General features: G+C 35.0%; 1 protein-coding gene across 6 annotated transcripts in view; it reads right to left on the bottom strand.

Annotated features, from left to right (window-relative positions):
- Positions 1–18,832, bottom strand: part of Csmd3 (CUB and Sushi multiple domains 3) — a 1,141,260-nt gene that overhangs the window by 441,005 nt on the left and 681,423 nt on the right. For all 6 annotated transcript variants that reach the window (XM_087190703.1, XM_087190702.1, XM_087190706.1 and 3 more), the window contains 3 exons: positions 7,807–7,989; positions 4,955–5,281; positions 1,388–1,582 (listed from right to left, as the gene is read on the bottom strand). In XM_087190703.1, the coding sequence (XP_087046829.1) occupies positions 1,388–1,582; positions 4,955–5,281; positions 7,807–7,989 (705 nt within the window). The remainder of the gene's footprint in view (positions 1–1,387; positions 1,583–4,954; positions 5,282–7,806; positions 7,990–18,832) is intronic.

Below are 18,832 nucleotides of genomic sequence, written 5' to 3' on the forward strand. Positions count from 1 at the left end.
TGTTGGGAGGGCTTATTTGCTGGTGGCAAATTAGAGTTGTGAACACTCAGTCTTCCTTGTTTTTCAAAGTCAAATACCATTTTTTTTTATAGAAAGTTGAAAATTCTCTCTAGAATAAGCAATGATTCAAAAAACTATTTGTTAGGAATGTAATTATTTACAGTTCCCCATTCAGCTAGGTACTAAGCAGTACTAAAATCAATACCGTAGTTAGGCAAGTGAGGATCCTCCAAAATTTAACAATTACTTGGAGGTGTTCTCTGAGGCTGTTCACTCTGACTAAAAATCATTTCTGGGACAAAGGAAGGAAGGGTTCAGCAACTGTCAGTTCCCAATCAAGGGGGTCCTGCTAGCTCCAGAATAACCCTGAAACTACCTAGTATTGTTCACAAAGAGGTATCACTACAGGCTTTAGAAAGCTGGGGTCAGCAACTGTGATAAAGGAATGAATGGAATCCTGGTGTGTGCAATTCCAGCACCCTGGGAGGGTGAGACCAGAGGACTACGAGTTCTATCACAGCCTGGGAAGTTCTAGATTCAATTGCCAGTAAGGGAAGAAAAGGGGGCTCTGGGGCAAAGAGTGATGTAAAACTTGAATAGTACTTTCTGCTTTTTTCTCTTCTTTTAATCTTATTGTGCAACCTCATTGTGTTTTTAAAATGATGTCAGAGTCATAATTATTGGCAAAGTAAAGAACACTAAAGTCATGTAGTTCAGCACCCTAAAATCATAAATAGAAAAGAAATGAGAAATAAGGAGATGCTGACTGAAGGGGCATTAGGAAAACACTGTTACACAGTCTGGAATTGCTGCACGAGGAGGCATTCGATCTAATGAAAGTCAGCAATTTGTAGATAGTATTTGAATGTCATACTTCAAATACTATACTACATAAACATTCTCAATTCGGCTAGAAATTGAGTAAAAGAAATTTCTAGTGTAAATTTGAACACTAATAAGAAGAAAGCCTGGGAAAGCAAGAAAAAGAAGCCAATTGAAAAAATGATCACTTGATTATTATATAATTATCTATTAAATGTGTTTCATGGTTCTAGCTCACCTCTTTGTCTATACACTACACACACACACACACACACACACATCTACACATATAGATGCATTTCTGAATTTTCTTCCCTGTATTTTTTCGGAAAGTAAAAAAACTGAAAAAGAATTTAGCAAAATACACCTATAAAATTATACATCTTAAATATATGAGTGTTTTTAGCATTCATGCATTACAATTAATAATGATTAATACATTTTGAAAATTAAAGATATACCATAATAATTAAATTACAAATAAAATATAACATAATGATGTAGTGATGCGAAGCATGTATAGTGATGAGGACGGGTTACATTTCCGACTCACCACTGCACTCACCTCCACATCTCGGGATTGGTCCACTCCACATTACTTTCCCATCCATAAGAATACATGTAATTGTTTCTGTTCCCTGGGTTTTAATAAATCCTTCTTCACAAATAACTGAAATCGAATTTCCTAATTGAAAGTTGTCCCCAAACCGTCGTGCATTGATTGGAATTCCAGGATCAGGGCACTCATTGTGTCCAAAAGCTTAACAGTAACAAACAAACAAAAACATAAAAGCTTATATGAGAAAGATGGACCTTTGCATAGATTTTGATGGGGAAAAATGATTTTTAAAAAGTCTGTGTTTAGATGTTCTCCTCGGTCCATACTGGATTCCCTGTGATATGTGATAGGTGGGAGTCTTTTTAAAAATATGAATTATAACCCATTATAAAATTTCAAAATAGAGTTATCTCTGCTTTGTTTATTTGTGAAGATCATTACAGTTAAGTCTATGCAAACATTTTCAATATAATATGGTCAGAATTCTAATTAATGTAAATACTAACTAATTTGACAATATCTTACTGGAAATTTCTATGATGCACTTTGTTGGGAATGGAAAAATAGACTCATTGTAGGAATTAAAATGAAAAGTTTCAACCTGTGTGAAGACCTTGAGGTTTCTTTATAATTTTCCACGAGATTTATTTTCTATCATCCAAGAATAGGGAAGATTAAGTGTTTTGCAATTACCAAGCTCCAAGCACTGTGATGTCGTCAATTCGATTAACATTTAGAACAGCGTGATGGGAAAAGAATCACTGTCCACTACAAAGAGTGATGTTCAGAAAACTCAGAAAAATCAAGTACCTTGCCTCTGGTCAAAGAAATAGGACTTAAAAGGAATGAAATGTACCTTCTCTTCTGGCTTTTAATTTTTTCTCAACATGCTATTGTGTCTTGAGTTATTTATCTCAAGTTTCTCAAGAGAATCATTTTTTGAGCTCAGAAGCAGCACATTTGTTTTACCTTGTTTGTTTCTTCCAAGGTTACAGCATAGATGCACGAGTGTAATGACAAAGGGCTCATTTGAATTTTTCGTAGGTTATAGATTATGTGAACCAACCCAGATTTTCTTTTTATTCACCTTGATGACCAAATGTGCTTTGTAAAATTCTTAACTTAGTACAACATGAAGGGGAGACCAATTCCGTCAGTAGCAAAGTAGTGTTGCTACTTTGCTACTGTTTGCTTCCGGTAGTTAAAGCCTGGATGCTGATAACCGCATGCTCCTAGCTGCTGACCACCCGCTGATTCTCCCAACTGCAAGCTCTAGACCTGCTCCATGGACTGGACCGGATGGGCGTGAGATGTCAACACTCCAACCTTGTCCTCATTATAATCCCCTCAAGATAAAAACCACACCCTCTGAGGGAAGCATGACAGATCCTACTATGGCAAGAGGTGGCCCCACTGATTATCATTATCGGACATCTCTTTTCAGTGAAAAGCACAGATGACAGCCTGCACATCACCTCTCCTCCTAACCCAGTTCAAATTCAAATCCAAACCTAGCCTTGCTCAGAAACATGGTGACTTCAGAGCACTGGTGTCCGATTTTTTGTCTTGCCTGGGCTGCACCGAGTAAAGACGGATGGTCTTGGCCTGTTTATAAACTACATAACACAGTCAACTTGTATAAACAACAAAACTTGCTCTTGTAGAAATACATGTGATCATAAAATAGTTTGAAAAGGACACACACGCTGTAGGCTGCCGGTTGAACGCGGCTGTTTTAGAGTGGGAGCTCCTCTTCTCTACTCATTCACTGGCCGCTGAGTAATATTTCCCAGCTGTTCCCAGAAATCATTGGTTATTTGTGAAAGGCACTGAGTTGGAAAACAACCTAGTTTTGGTAACAGTTGCTGGGACTAAATTTGTAAATATTTTATGAGATGTTTATGTTTTATTGTTGTATTGATACTGTATGAATACATAAAATTATTCCACATTTTCTCTTTTTTATGAATGTTCATCATTGCATAATTTTATCACGCACTTATATGTTAAACTGCATAAAATATTAAGGTAAATTTGAACACATATATAATGTATTTGTAGGTATACTTATTTCTAATAATTATTTTATTTTGTGCTAGTAAAAACTCAATTTGGATTTTGCCTGGTTGCTCTAATGCATAAGGAAAAACTAATATTTTTCAGAACAACTAATTATAAGTAGTAATTTGCTAAAAAAGAAAAAGAAAATACATAAAAGTACTGCAAACATTAAAGTTAAAATGGTATGCATTTAAGAAAAAGTAATCATTGTAAATAGATAGATGTGAACCTCAGATTAAGCAAGCATTTTATTCAGCAAGTCTCTCTGAGACAAATCACACCTAACTGAAACATAAATGATGTGCAATTTCACGCTGACAACTTATTAGAGACAGAATTCACTAGTGTCACTGTGAAAAGAAAATAATTGCACTTTCTTACAAATTGCTACAACTCAGCATTTAATAGGGAAGGGTGAATGCAAAGAGTAAAATTCTTTTCAAAGGGAAACACCATGAGCTAGAAACTAAATCTTACTGTTGTGTAACTTTCAAATATTAACTTATCAGATTGATCAATAAAAATCAGCAGAGTTCTCCGGATTTAGGTACAGAAACTGCAAAAGGAACCATTAGTATGTGCATTTATTAACCAACAAAAAGTGTGTTTCTTCTCTATGTGATTCATCTTTTGGCTACAATTCTAAGAATTTTTCAGGAAAATAATGCTCAACCTTTTGAAAAGCAAAAGAATATATAGGTGACATTCAATAGTGGGAGTACTCAAATTTGGACAAATATAAACATAATACAAATATAAGGAAATATAATGTAAATGTCAAGGCAATTCAAAAGAGAGCTAAATAATACTAATAGCTAATGTTTATTGAGCATTTACTAGATGCCGTGTATTCCGTGCTAAACTCCATACAGACTTCACTGACTGCCCCTTTTGTGGCACTCCAGTGTAGTTTTACTGTTGTGGACTGTGGCTCAGCTATGAAGCCTAATTTGGAGTTGTGTAGTGTGAATTTAGGGTTGATCCTCCTGCTACCTAAAGTGCCCCTCTCACCCCCATGGTGGCTTTGCTGTCAGCTTACTGGTTCACTGCCCTGAAGTTAATGATTTACTTCTTTAGGATGCTTCTGTAGCCTTATGAATTTTTCTGTGGAATTTTAACTTTATGGTGTCATTATTTGCTTAAAACCCCCTTAGTCTATGAATATATTGAAGATCTATTTTCCTTTTATATTTGTATGCAAATAACGAAAATATGATACATACTAGGTTTGTGTTTATAAGATTTAACTGAATAAGTTAAATCATTGATTAATATAATAATGATATTTGAAACATATTCTTACTACTAGGCTTCTCAAAGGCAAAATAAAAGACATGCTGGGGAACAAAATGTAGTTGGAAATGAAGGATTAAATGATCGTGCATGGCAGAACTAGCTGAGTGCCTTGCTGAAGTTTCCATATCTGTGAAATGACAACGGGTCTCCACAACCCTTTGCCACATCTAATCCACAGAATTAGATCATGGAATAAAAAAAAAAACAAAAACTCACTGTTGTAAGTGATATTAAATCCGCGTCCTGACATCGAGTGGTCAGCCTGAAATTCCAGCCTCAGTATGTGACTATTACTCGTAAGATGCGAAGGAACCTCGGCCCCCGTGAAGGTTCCAAGAATGGGGGAGTCCGGAGAGTCACCGTCTTTAACGGCCAGGAAGTCAAACTGGGATTCCAAATCGAAGTCATTGAAAGAGAGGTGTATTCGACTTCCCGGGTCGGAGATGATAGTCCAGATACAATTTAAATTATTTCCATACCCTTCCGGGTAATCTGGAGAAAGAACTGTTCCCATCGGTGCAGTAAAGTTGGAGAGACAAGGAACTGGTAAAACAGGAAGATTATAAAATACAATAAACAATCAAAAGTAATATTTCACGGTATTTTATCATATTCTACATTTATGATAATCAGCTATTTGATAAAATATCAAACAATGTAAATTATTTTTTGAAGCAGAAAGAAAACATTGCTGTATCAGAAAAGGCAAGCAATACTGTGAATGAACTGAAGGCTGTATGTCTATATATGTACAAAAATGTAACTGGAGTAATAGCAACAATTTGCTTTGACATTTATTGTGTTTGTGTGACTGGTTTAGTAACTGTTGGAGTGAATCCACATTGCAAATGTGTTTGTTTTGATGATTTTTTTTCCTGCCCACACAAACATTTGAGATCATATTTTAAAAACATATTTCAGTGTAGGGGAGAGCTGAAGTTCTCGGTTCTCTTGGTCTCTCACAAAGTTCATTCACTTAGTTTTCCACTGCTTCCCCAATGGGCATGCACATCCTTCTCTTCCTCAGGCTTCTACTTGCCCGAATCCTAGAATAGTTTAATTCTGTAACCCCTGATTTAAATTACACTTCAGACACTTTCTGTAAAGAAACACACAGTAAATATGTTGGCTGAGCAAGCCATGTGGGCTTTTTTGCAGTTACTGTGCCATTGTAGCAGGAGGGCAGTCAAATAGTTTGTCTTTTTCTGATTTAAATGACACCTACCTAGGCAACAACTGACCAAAGTCAGCACCCTAAGCAGCATTATCAGTTAAAGGTTTAATTCAGTCTTTCCATCATACTGCAAATCCATGGTGCTATCAGTGCAGATTTTACGTAACTTCCTTTTGCCCAATGTTAGTACCACACTAAATGTATTACTTAATATTATGCAGTATTATTCACATAAACAATTCACTTTTACAAATTATCACATCCATTTTTGAATATTTCATTTTACTTAACTGCATGCCAATGTATTAGGCCAAGTTCACAAAAAAGGTTCACAAAATCCTAGGTTAGGATTTTGATTAAAATTTAAATGCAATTTGTACATAATTTTAACATGGCTTCTATTTTATTTCGATAAAATTTCCCTTTTGTGTTAAGTTTTATAACCTTCTAAGTTACTTGGGCTTCAAGTAAGAATTATTGCTATGATTTTAATAATTTATTATTGAATACATCCTTCCAAATACATTTTCAAGACAGTCATGGTGGTGCATCCCTGTATTCTCGGCACTTTGGGGAGCTGAGGCAGGAGGATTGCAAGTTGGAGTCTGGCAACTCAGCAACTTAGCTAGACTCTGTCTCAAAATAAAAATAAAACAGAGAGCTGGGGATATAGCTGAATGTAAAGGTGCTGGGTTCAACCTCTAGTACGAATTTTTTTTTTCAAATTAGCTATTGCTAATATGTAAAAACATTATTCATTGCTACATGTGCATCATGTATCAAGATACTGGGGTTAATTATTTTTTAATAGTAATAAACATTCTGTAGAAATTCAAGAAATTTTGAAAACTTGTTTTAGACAGCGATATTGTCAACAATTTCCTTAAATACATTTACCATATACTAAGATGCTTTCAAAATATTTTCATTTTTCTGTGATATATTCCACTAAGGAAATTTTCAATATTAAACTAACATCATAAAACACCTAGAATTAAAGATACTCAATTAGTCTTTTGAAATATTAATAAACTTTAAAAGGTGTGAACACACTTAGATTGCCTAATGTATTTCCTTCTCTCAAAAGAACTTTACAAAGTGATCTTGGTTAGATATGAGAACTAGCCCTGATCTTTTGAATATTCTAGTAAGGGAGTTTGCATACTCTTATTTTCCAAGACTTTCTGATAACAAACAAGACATGGTGTAATTAGGGAAATTTCTGACAGAATAAGAGAGAGAGAGAGAGAGAGAGAGAGAGACCCACTTCATTGTAATGGCATGAGGACAGTATTTAATTGAGCCTCTAAGTGCATGAATAGGTAATAACACTGACGTTTTTAGTTGTAGTTAAACAGAATGTGTAGACAAACACTTTTTTTTAATCCAAGTACATTATATATCATAAACTTTAATGAATTTTATTCTATATAATATAAATAAATGACACTCTATAGATTAATGTAAGCAATCATACACAAAAATAAGTTAATGCATTATACATAAAATAGAACTTTTAAATATTTTAAGTGTTTTTGATTGCTAAAATGCATATACTATCTTTTTAAAATAAATGAGCATTTTAATTAGTTCAGATATATAAATTCCATAAGAAGCATGCTTTGTATAAAGTATGAAATGCCACCAATTTAAGTGTAATAAGAACACTTTTTATATATATTTTGCAATTGCCAAGTGAACTATGTTAACTTTATTTAAATCTATAATGAAATTTATAATTTGGCATAAGCACACTTGTTAAAGATAGTATCACAAAGTGCTACTCGGCCAAAAATAATTACACGGTTCCAGCTCTTTGCAATTAATTACAAAAGCAATTATAAGCAAGGACAGGGTAACATATGCTCTCTAAAGCAAAGCATTTGGTACTCACAGATACAGATGGGTATGTTTGCAGACCATTGGTTATTCTCTTGACAAACAATGGATTTCTCTCCAATTAATTCAAACCCAAACTGACATTCGAACCTTAAAGTATCACGATTAGAAAACCCATCGCCTTCTCTAATTCCATATAATGGTGTGCCAGGGTCACCACAGCTTTCTTTCTCGATTTCTGTAAAAATAGAAGATAAAAGTCACCTTCCCAGAGGTGGACATACATGATACCCATACTACAAGGTGAGTAAGCATGTCCTCTCCATGTGAAGATACTGCAAAACTAGGAATGGATGTATTCTCTAACCTTCTTTTTTTTTATTTGCTATGCTTACAGACAAGATTCAATGCAATGATTTTTAGGAAGAAAATCAGTGTATTTCTTTGAATTTTGTAGTTGAGGAATCTGAAGTTATTATAAGTAATGAGGGTGTCAGAGAGTGTAACTAGCAAATCAATTATACAAAGACTTAGATTTTCTGTTCCTACTACAAACATGCATACATGTATTTATGAATATACGTATATAGATCTTTTTTTCTCCAAAACCCCCCAAACGTTTCAGTCTTGTAATTTTCACATGATATTCTTGTAATTTTCTTAGATCCTGACCAGGACATGAGGAATTGTTTATTGCCTGTATGTTCGTGCAGTAGGTAAGGAATACCTCTAACGTGATCTGCAGGTTTTGGGGGTAACTGTTGGCTGAATTTCTTCCCCAAAGAAACACTAACAGTGTACTTAGGAGGAGGAATCAATTTCTCAGGAATGAATGCCTAGCTATGGTCCTTGAGAAATATTTATTGGATGAACTAAAGACTGAAAAAGAATCTTTGTCAGAGCATCATTAAAAAGCACCTTTCTGAGGGCCATGGAGTGTGCATGTATCTGAGGTTGTCATTGTGAAGTTCTGAGTGTCAGAAATAAATTACCGGGGTGGTTCTGAAATCTCATTTTTTGTCTTCACACGATAGCAAAAAGTAAATAAAAATTACAATTGAAAATAAAACTTTGAGCTAAAACTCCAGCCTATCCCGACTCTGACTTCCCAGCATCCACATGTTGTGGTTGTTCTGAAAAGCCAAAGCACCATTCAGTGTGCAGCTTTCCAGTTCTTTTCCATGCTTTAGGTTATGCATATATATAACATGCAATTTACAAATATATATATATTATATTTATAAAATATAAACATTTCACCAAGGTATGTTGTTTTATATAAATATCATGCTTAACCTCTATTATACTGTCAATGCTATTAAAAACTTTTTTGTAACCAAGCAGTACTGTTTCAGAGATTCAGTGGTGCCTTGGTTTATGAATTTAATTTATTGTATGATTTGAGAGAAGGTGGCTGAGTTTGTGTTTGTGTGGGGAAGGTGACCGTGGTTGTGTTTGTCTACTGATGCAGAGTTTGCAAACGGAAGCAAAATTTTGTTGAATGATTTTGTTTGGGAACTGAATTGTTTGCAAACAGAAGCATTCATGAACCAAGTTATTACTGTATTTTTGAATACTTTGTATCCCAAGTAGAAGTCATAGATGGTTATAATCATTCCTTTACAACACTAGATTTCTGGGCGGGGGATTTAGCTCAGTGGTTCTGCTGCCTGCCTTGCAAGCGCAAGGTCCCAAGTTCGATCCCCAGTACCAAAAAAAACCCCAAAAAACTAGATTTCATTTACATATTTTTATTTGCCAGGAGTGACATTCTTCTGTAATATTTTTGGAGTTTTTCCCACTCAGTTTTAATATCAAGAAAGGAAATTAGCATTTTTTTCGTATTTTAATAAACTTTAGTCTTTATAACAGGAAAACTTGGATCTTTAGCATTAGGACTTTGCTCAGAAAGGTGGCAACTTAACATATGTTAAAGATGAGACATTTCCAAGACTGGTAGTTCAGAAGCAATAGAATCGTTACAGGGTTTTACACGTTACCATTATTAATGGAAGTCATTAATCTTTCTCATTCCTAATGATATTTTTTGTGTTTGCTTTTCTGGTTATCTTTGCTTGTACCTAAAAGCAGTTGTCAAATTTATTAGTTTGTTCACAAATCAGAGGTTGCTCTTGTTGATACATTCTAGTGTGCTGATGTTGGTCTAAGCATTTTTCCCTTTCATCTTTTTGGGTCCCATCTTCACTTTTCTTTCACATTATTTTTCTGTTCTTTTTCTATTTTCTTGAGTTGAAATATTAGGATATTTTTATTCATTTATTTATTTTCAGCCTCCCTAGTTTTGTAAAATAAAGAAAATTCAAATCTCTGAATTTTATTTAAAGTAAAATAATGTGGGGAGTTTTATTGTTCAACTTCTAAATAGTTTACAGTTTCCATTTTGTTTTCCTCTTTTAATTCATAAATAATTTTATTGTTTTTAAATTTATGAGTTAGGGCTATAATTTCTTTGGTGACTTATTTTTAGCATTTTAGGATTTATGGGTCAGTGCTTTTTTTGTTGATTTCTAACACTATTTCTTTAGTATTTAGCATATGTATGTCCAAGTCTCACAGTGGATAAACCAGTAAAATATATTCGATTTAACTTGTTATCTTTGTCAAGCTGAAATTATTTATGACTTTAATTATTTTTGTCTACTTGTTCTGACACCTTATAAAAATGAGTTCAAGTTCCCAACTGAATGTTGATCTCCCCACTTTTCCTTATAGTTGAGTCAAGTCTGCTCCACATATTTTATTTTAGTTTAGTGTAGTTTTAGATTTTTTTTTTGGTACCGGGGATCCAACTCAAGTTCTTGCACTTGCGAGGCAGGCAGCAGAACTGCTGAGCTAAATCCCCAGCTGCTCCACATATTTTAAACCATCATTCAGCTATTCAGTTTACATAGGAAACCTTTCCTTTGAACACTTTTATTTTCGTATGTGACAGGTGCTGGTTTAGGTCTGTGATGTAAACCAATGAACAAACACAGAGCGATTCCTGATCTCTGGCGGTATATGTACCACTGAAAGATGAATAATAACCAACAAGTAAAGCACACAGCATCTTAGATAACACTCCATGTTATAGGGGAAGCTGGCCATCAGAGAGTCGGGCCATTACCACACCTGGCAGAGAGACTTTGCTAGACTCTGGGTTTTACTGTTCTTATTATCAAAATTGTTTCTGTTACTGGACAAATAGATTCTTCATCATCTAACAGTGTCCTCATTCTATCTTCACTGTTAGTTACTAAGATACAGAATTTTAATTCAAATTCATTTTTTTCAACAATTTTAACATGTTTCCTTATGCTTTTTTTTATCAGTGCAGTATACCTGATGAGAAATATAACATCCACTTTCCTTTTTTCATAATTAACCTGTTCTCTGATCCTTTTCGTTACATCCTACAAGACTTAGGGCTCCTATTTTGAGTTGCTAGAGTTTTTTTAATCTAATTTTCTATTTAGTGATTGACTGATTACTTCTGTCAACTTGTAATTTTTTTTTTCAGTTCTAGAGAATTATTAACATTATTTCTTTTAAAATATTGTTCTTACAAGTTTTCACCTCTGGAATTCTTTTATAATAAATATTGGATATTTAGGATTAAACCTTTATGTTGTTCCGTGTTTTACATTTTCATTTTTAAAATTTTCTTATTTTGCATTTTAGAAGAATTCCACATATGTGTGCATATACATGTATATACACATGGGTGTACATTCATATATTTGTACACAATAAATTTCACTTTGTAAACACTATTTTATCTGTGGACTATAAAATTGTGTTTTCATTTCCTAAATATTTAATGATTGTAACTACTTCTTATTGTTTCATTAGCTCCTGTATTTTTATGAATACAGTTTCCCCCTTTATTTTTGTGAGGATTTCTAATATAAATATTTATATATTTTTTTTCCTTTTTCACTGTTTCTTTATATATAAGGAGAAAAATACTGAGAAAGAAGCAGGATGAACTTATTTCTAAAGCAACATATTTGAAGATATATCCAGTAAATTATAAAGATTGTTAAGTCCATGTGCACGGGAAAGTATTTTAGGGGAGAAGCAAATGTGTTTGAGTAAGCGGTCAGATAAATGTTTTCATTTGCTGGCTTCTTTATATCCCTGCAGGTTTCACACTCTCTGTCATCGCTTCAAGCTTCCCCACTTTCAGGCTTCTTTAATGTCAGAAAAGCAGGGTAGTTCTGAGGGGAGTGCTTGCTCGTATTGATCCATGGTGGATTCCACACTCTGGTGCTCCTCCTGAGTGGAAGAGGCGTCCCTCTTGATGACCCGATAATTCACTATTTAGGCACTTGACTCTGCCGCAGGGACACTTTCCTCAGGGGCAATAACTGCAGCTTCTCTGAACTGCCCTTAGCCTGCTGGCCCTGGGCCACAATAGCCTCCCATGTAGAAGCTGAAGCAACAGCTGTGTACTGTATATATCTTATAGCTTCATAGCAACTGAGATTTTTCTCTTCCCATTTCAAGCATTATTTTTTAATGTTTTCTCTCATCTTTGGGTTAGGGATGAGAATAAAAGTTTAATTTAGTATTTGGAAGCAACTTTTTTTTTTCTCCTTTAGTATAATATTCTCAAAAATCAAGAAATGTATGTAAATAAAGATGAGAAAAAGATGAAATTACAACACTCTAACATAGACAAAAAAATTATATTCTTAAGTAAAATAAACACACCTATTATGTATCACTGCTTTCAATTTTTTTTCTACACAGGCAGCAAGATTGACATCTGAACAAAAATTAATATGCAATAGATAAATTCTATATTAGAGATATTTCCAAAGAACAATTATAAATAACAGCTATCATTTATTGCCCATTAAAATGTACTAGTACTATGCAAACATTTTAAAAATATTCATTCTGTAATTTAATCTTCAAAACAACCTTATGAAGGAACTATTCTCACCACTTACAGATAAGAAAACTGAAGGTCAAAGGAATGAAATGACTGGCCCATTTTACATATTCTGTAAACAGCAGAATTTGTGTCTGTCTGAATCCAGTGTTAATCATCTACTATTATGCAAGAATTTTTATTTGCTAGTTATCTGTTTATGAAGTCTATGTTTAGTTTCTAATATCTATCAAAAATCATGCCAGTCATTACTTGAGTGTAGTGATGATCAAGTGGCAGGTACTGGGCACTGGCTCCACTACACCCAAGAGGAAGGTCATGCGGACACGAAGCAGCAGATTAGGGTGTGGACAGACAACTGGAAAGTGGGCGTGACCTGTCAATCACTGAGATCCTGGACACACTCCCAAGCCCCTTACCTGGGACCAATCAGAATCGAAGTTCTATCTTTGATTTTTCTGCTGTGAAATCAGCTAGGTTTTTGCTACATTTGCCTAGATCTGGGGCAGAACAGGAGATATAAAAGATGTCAGCTATTAATCTCATGACCACCACGAGCTCTTTCAGTGGCCCACTCTCACCCCACAGAATACTTTTTTTCCTACCTTTAATAAATGTAAAGTCTTACCATATTTTGTGGTTGTTTTTTCTAATTCTTTGTTCAGGACTGAAAAATTCTGGGAAGAATCTCTAGAAAGAGCCCAGAGCACCCAAGGCCCAGGAAACAGACAGGAAGTGAGAGAGTGAGTCAGAGGTCAGGTACACTCTTATAATTAATCCAGGAAGTCACAGGAAGTAGCTCAAGGTCCCACCAGAAGGACCTGCTACCTCCTGAGGGTTTGCTCCCAATGACCTAGCCAGTTTCCACTGGTCCCCACCTCTTAAAGTTTCCATCACCTCCCACACTGTGACAATGGGTGCCAAGCTTCCAACTTATGAACTGCTGGGGGCACAAAACACATCTAAACCATTGTACCAATATCTATTAATCTTTCAAGGTCAAACTATGCCTCCTCTTTAAAGACTGCCATGACCTTGAAAGGACAGCTTTTTGTTCTGTTCTCTGGCATTCTTGGCCTTGGGATACATCTACATTGGTCTATTTTATTATAATTATTCACTTTTTCATTTCTCTTCTTCTTTCATTAGCTTTTGTTCACCCTTCCATTTCAAATGCCTATATACATGGTGACAACAAACATTTATTTGTTGTTTGTGTGTCAGGCAAAGTTGTAAGCACTTGTTGTATTCAATCCTGACACCATCGAAGAGATGATGACCCAACGGGGTAAATTTCCTTGTCTAATTTCATACCAATTTTAAGTGGAAGAGCTCATATTTGAATCTAATGAGTATAGTTGCAGAAGTAAGTTTTTATCACTATAGGACCCCTCAAAACTTCACGTTTAAGAAATAGTTGTAGATATATAAAGAAAGGAAGGAAATGAAGGATTAGCAAACCAAATTATGTGATTCCACTAATAAGCAACATAAGCAATCCCAACATCCCATAGATATAGAGAAGCTGCACACAGAGAAAATAATAGAATGATGGTATTTTGGTAATAAATGTTGACGAATTTAAAACTCTCATTTTCTTGTAATTGAAGCATATGAGTTCTAGACACCTTCTTGTTTTTTCCATCCATTTTCAACCTTACCCTGTCCTGCTCTTTAACCTCCCTCAGGGGAAGGGGGTGGGAATAAAGACTAACCCTTGTGGTCTCACAATAGCCAGGGTTCTGTGATACCTGGCTTTCTGTGGAGAGGGTAGTGGAAGGTAGTAATGTTGGCAAGATATCGGGGTGAGGAAGTAAGGAAGAGAATATAGTAGTGTACCCTCCCCCAGTCCTTCTTACCACGTGCTCCTTATCACCACAGCATAGCTATCCCTAAAATAACAGCACAATATGCAAGGCAGCCTTCTCCATATAGCTGCCCTCTGAGTGTCATTAGCTGAGCTTACTGTGAAACCTCTTGCCAGTTTCCTTAAGCTCTGCTCATATTTAGCCAGTGTGAAGGCATCGTTTGTTTCCTATAGGGTTTCTTCCTGATACAACATAATTTACCACTGGAGTATAGATTCAATATAGAATCTAGTTAGCATCCCACTAATACTTGATCCTGTTACCTTATAATAAGTTTGTCTGTTGGAATATAAAATGAGGTGGTAATTTCTTTAACAAATGCTGCATCACTAGGAGCTAGCTTAATATCTGTGTATCATTCCAACTAAATTTGGAAGGAATACAGTAAGTATCTGTCCATAGAGTCAGAGGTGAGCACCTACAGAGTTAACACCTGGTTCTTCTCTTTTTATTCCCTACTGTGCAGACAAAGAAACAAAATGAGGAAGAGGTGCTGCAATAAATGAAGGGAAGTCCGAAGCAACAGGCAGAGAACTCAGAATGCATTCATTCGGTGTGTTGAGACTAATATTGGAAATATAGGTTTATATAGCAATGGCTGAAATTTGCAGAAACAGGGATCTTTCAATACTCTATTTTTATTGACCAAGTTAACTTTGATCCTTAATGCCTAAAGTAATAAACTCTAATTTTAAATTCAATCCGTTTTTCAGCCACAGAGCCACATCTGGCCTTAAAGTGACACAGAGCACTCATTGATCAATCTCTCACTTGACAACAGCTGACACTGTAATTCAAATATTTCACAGAGAAGCTGTGTAGGTTAAAAGAAAGTGATCTGGAAAACTTGCAGTTTTGCTGATTCTTAATGTTAAGAAGTCTCTTGGGAATTTTATTACCTCAGCACCGGGCTTACAAAAGCTGTGAAATACAGAATCACTTAGCTAGAAAAGAACTTGTGAGTTAAACTACATCTCACCTCCAAGCATCTCCGATAAATGAGTCTATAATCAACATTTAAAGACAAGAAAATCCATAACTGCCTAGGAAAAAGTAATGAAGGAGGCATGTGCAGTAATAAATGTGTAGAGTTTTTTACAATCATGATGAAAACACTGACATTTAAAATGCTTCATGCTAAGCACAAAACTTTAATTAAAAATTCAGAATGGTGGCAAATATAGCCTGAGACAAAGTTTAACGTTTTGTACAGAGCTGGTATAGAACATCTGCAGCCTGGAGTTAAAATATTATACTTTTGAGATACAGCCAATAGAAGCACTCTAAAAAATTACTCAAGTCTTGATCACACTCACTCTTAAGTGTAATTGAACATCTTAATATTAAAATTAGGATCTCTTTGTGAGAAGCATAATGTGCTTGAGTACGGTGGCAAGGAATATTGGCAATATACAGTATTTCAAATAAGTCAGAAGAAGGAATTTTGAATGTTTTCACTGAAGAGAAATGATAAAATGCACCTTAATTTGAATGTTACATTGTGTATAGATGTATTGAGAAATGACATGGCACCATAGTTTATATATATATATAGACAAAAATAAATAATTTTAAAATAATGTGTTTTTGTTTGCTTCTAAATGTTACTTAAATTATATTGATTCAGAGTTTTTTATGTTGTATTACTGTATGCATGACAAACTATTTTTGTTTTATTATCTTAATGTCCAAATTGCAAATTTAGAGGATGAATAGAAGACCTGCAAGTAATGTCTGTAGACATATAATGTTCGTCAGCCTTCGTAGCTATTAAATCTATGAATTTGTGTTTATATGACATTTTGCTTCATGATAATCAATGGTATTCAGATTTTTTTTCAACTATGTATCTGTGGAGTTTTATGTAAGACTCTGTGGAGCAACTGCAGCCCACCCCCCATTCTCTCTCTCTGTCTCTCTCTGTCTCTCTCTCTCTGTCTCTCTCAGAACACATAGGTGAAACCAAGGTTATTTTTTAGGAATATGTCTAAGTTTTTTCAGATCTAATGAAAAGGAAAGAAGTAATTTACAAATGTAGGTTATTCAAGTCTTATTATTCGTTCTTGAAATTTTACAATAATATGAAACACACCACAGTGTGACAAGTCCAACATTGGGAACAAATGTTCTATCGTGTAGTTTCCTACTTTACAAATTTATTTCACGTCCAAAATAATTTAATGAGATAGGGTGGGAATCATTTGGAGAAAAACCCTCACTTCTTAATGATAAGTGCTTTAGTTCAGGGAATTTAAAGTCTAATCTCATCAATTTAAGTGTATAATTAATTCACTTCAGCTCAATATTTCCTGTTCATTCACTGTGTATGAGAAATTGTGCCGGGAACTGGGGCCACAGGACAACCTCAGACATGATTCCCCAAAATATGTCACTTTAGTATGCAATTATTCTGAGCTGAAGGCACCTGAGCAACAGCAGATGCAGAAGGGATTTCTATCTTTTCTACCTCAAATCAGATGATAAAATTGTACCCAAAGTTTATGGAAAGGTATCTTCCTTACAACAGGAAGACAAAATCCTTGTCACCAGGGACTGTGAATCAACAGGAAATGAGTATGTTACAGCTTATTTAAATATCTTTATCTTCCTCTAGTTTCTTCTAATACATTTCTTAGTCCCACCCCCCCATGTGGCCCTTAGGTTAAACCCTTGTATCTTTTTGTGTCTTTGCTACTGTATTGTCTCTTTGCCTAACAGGTACTTAAGTTTTCTGCTCTGGTTGCTTTGGCTTGTCTTTTCTTGTGAGGTTCTAATGTATATGCACATTTTTAATCAAGCTTTTTATCTTTTTCTCCTATTAATGTCATATGTCAGTTTAACTATTAGGCCCAACTAGAGAATTCAGAGGGTTGGAAGGATATTTATCCTCCTCCACACCACAAAAAGGGATATAGCATAATCTGCCATTAAAAGCCATAGTCTGTGAAAGCTCCCAAAATGATACATTTTAAAAGAAAAATTCCTTGACATGAATACTTTAGAAAAAGAGAACAGGCTACACTCTAATCAAAACCATTGCTACAAAATAGAAATGTTTTAAATCTTAAAAATGATTTCAGAAGTTAAGGGATTTCTTTTTGGTATTCTGACTTACGTGGTATGTTATGGATTAGACTATTAAAGATGACACAGGAAGTAACAAGGAAATTCTTGTCCCTACCTTGCATTGAGGGAGAATCTTCAGATTTAACCTATTGCTTACATACTTAAGGTCCACCCTAGGAACTGCTTAGCATTTGCTCTCAGTTTGGGACTAGTGCTATGTCTGTGACAAAGGGGCAATGTCATAGGCTGCCTGAGGTTAGGAAACTACGAAGCCCAGTGCTCAAAGGCACTTTCATCATCTCAGATCAATAGATCCCATCATCTAGTGAGTCACAGCAAACAGATCACGTCCTTGTCCATTTTCAGGAACTGTGTCCTGATTCATATTTTCATTCATTCATCTATTTATTTAATCATTTATTAGTACGTTCATTCAAAAAGATGTCTTGAAATTTCACTATTTCCTAAATGTTGGGAACTAGAAGTGAGTAAAATTTAACCTGTTACTGTCTACAAGAAAACAATAATCATATATAGAGAAGTAAAATAAATTATTTACTTTTAGAATATGATATATTGGAGGCATGGAGAAGAAAATTGAAACAATAGTACTTACCAATGAAAAAGCAGAAGCTATTGTATAATTTGAACATGAGCTGAGGTTGGGCAGGTTTGCATGGGTGTATAGGTGTTGAGCAGTAGTTTGTGACATTTCAGGTAGAAGGAACACTTGTACTGAAGGAATGAATGGCAGTGTGAAACACACCGGCACATTTGGAGAAGCCAAGGAGCTCATTGTGGTTGGAGATTGGTTTCGAGGAGCGAGAGGGGAGAGATGAAGTCTGGAAGATGTGGGGCAAAACTTTTGTGATATCTGGAGGGCCTCTGACCTTATTGTGTGCAGAGATCTTCCACTGATAAATTACACTAAGATCACACAAGCCATAAAAATAACCAAGTCATGCATAGCAACGGTGTCACTATCCTCATGTGAGATACGTGAAATGTGATGTGGACTACAGTCAATTAAAGAGACTTGACCCTGCTCCTTTAGCAGTGTATAATCTAATAAGAGAGCAACAAAATGGAAATTTGAGGAAGCTTTGCTTTTTGTAAGAAGGCTCCACATAGCACCATTCACTGGCACCCTCACTTAACCTGTCTATTTTTAAAATATTTTCCTTTGAAGTACCTTGAATGAGAGAACAAAGTGAAATATAGATTTTTGTCTAAATCACTGTAGCTAC

Source organism: Heterocephalus glaber, unplaced genomic scaffold, assembly GCF_053883595.1.
Source record: "Heterocephalus glaber isolate CG9 unplaced genomic scaffold, H.glaber_assembly_v1.0 deba00001555, whole genome shotgun sequence".
Classification (NCBI taxonomy): domain Eukaryota; kingdom Metazoa; phylum Chordata; class Mammalia; order Rodentia; family Bathyergidae; genus Heterocephalus; species Heterocephalus glaber.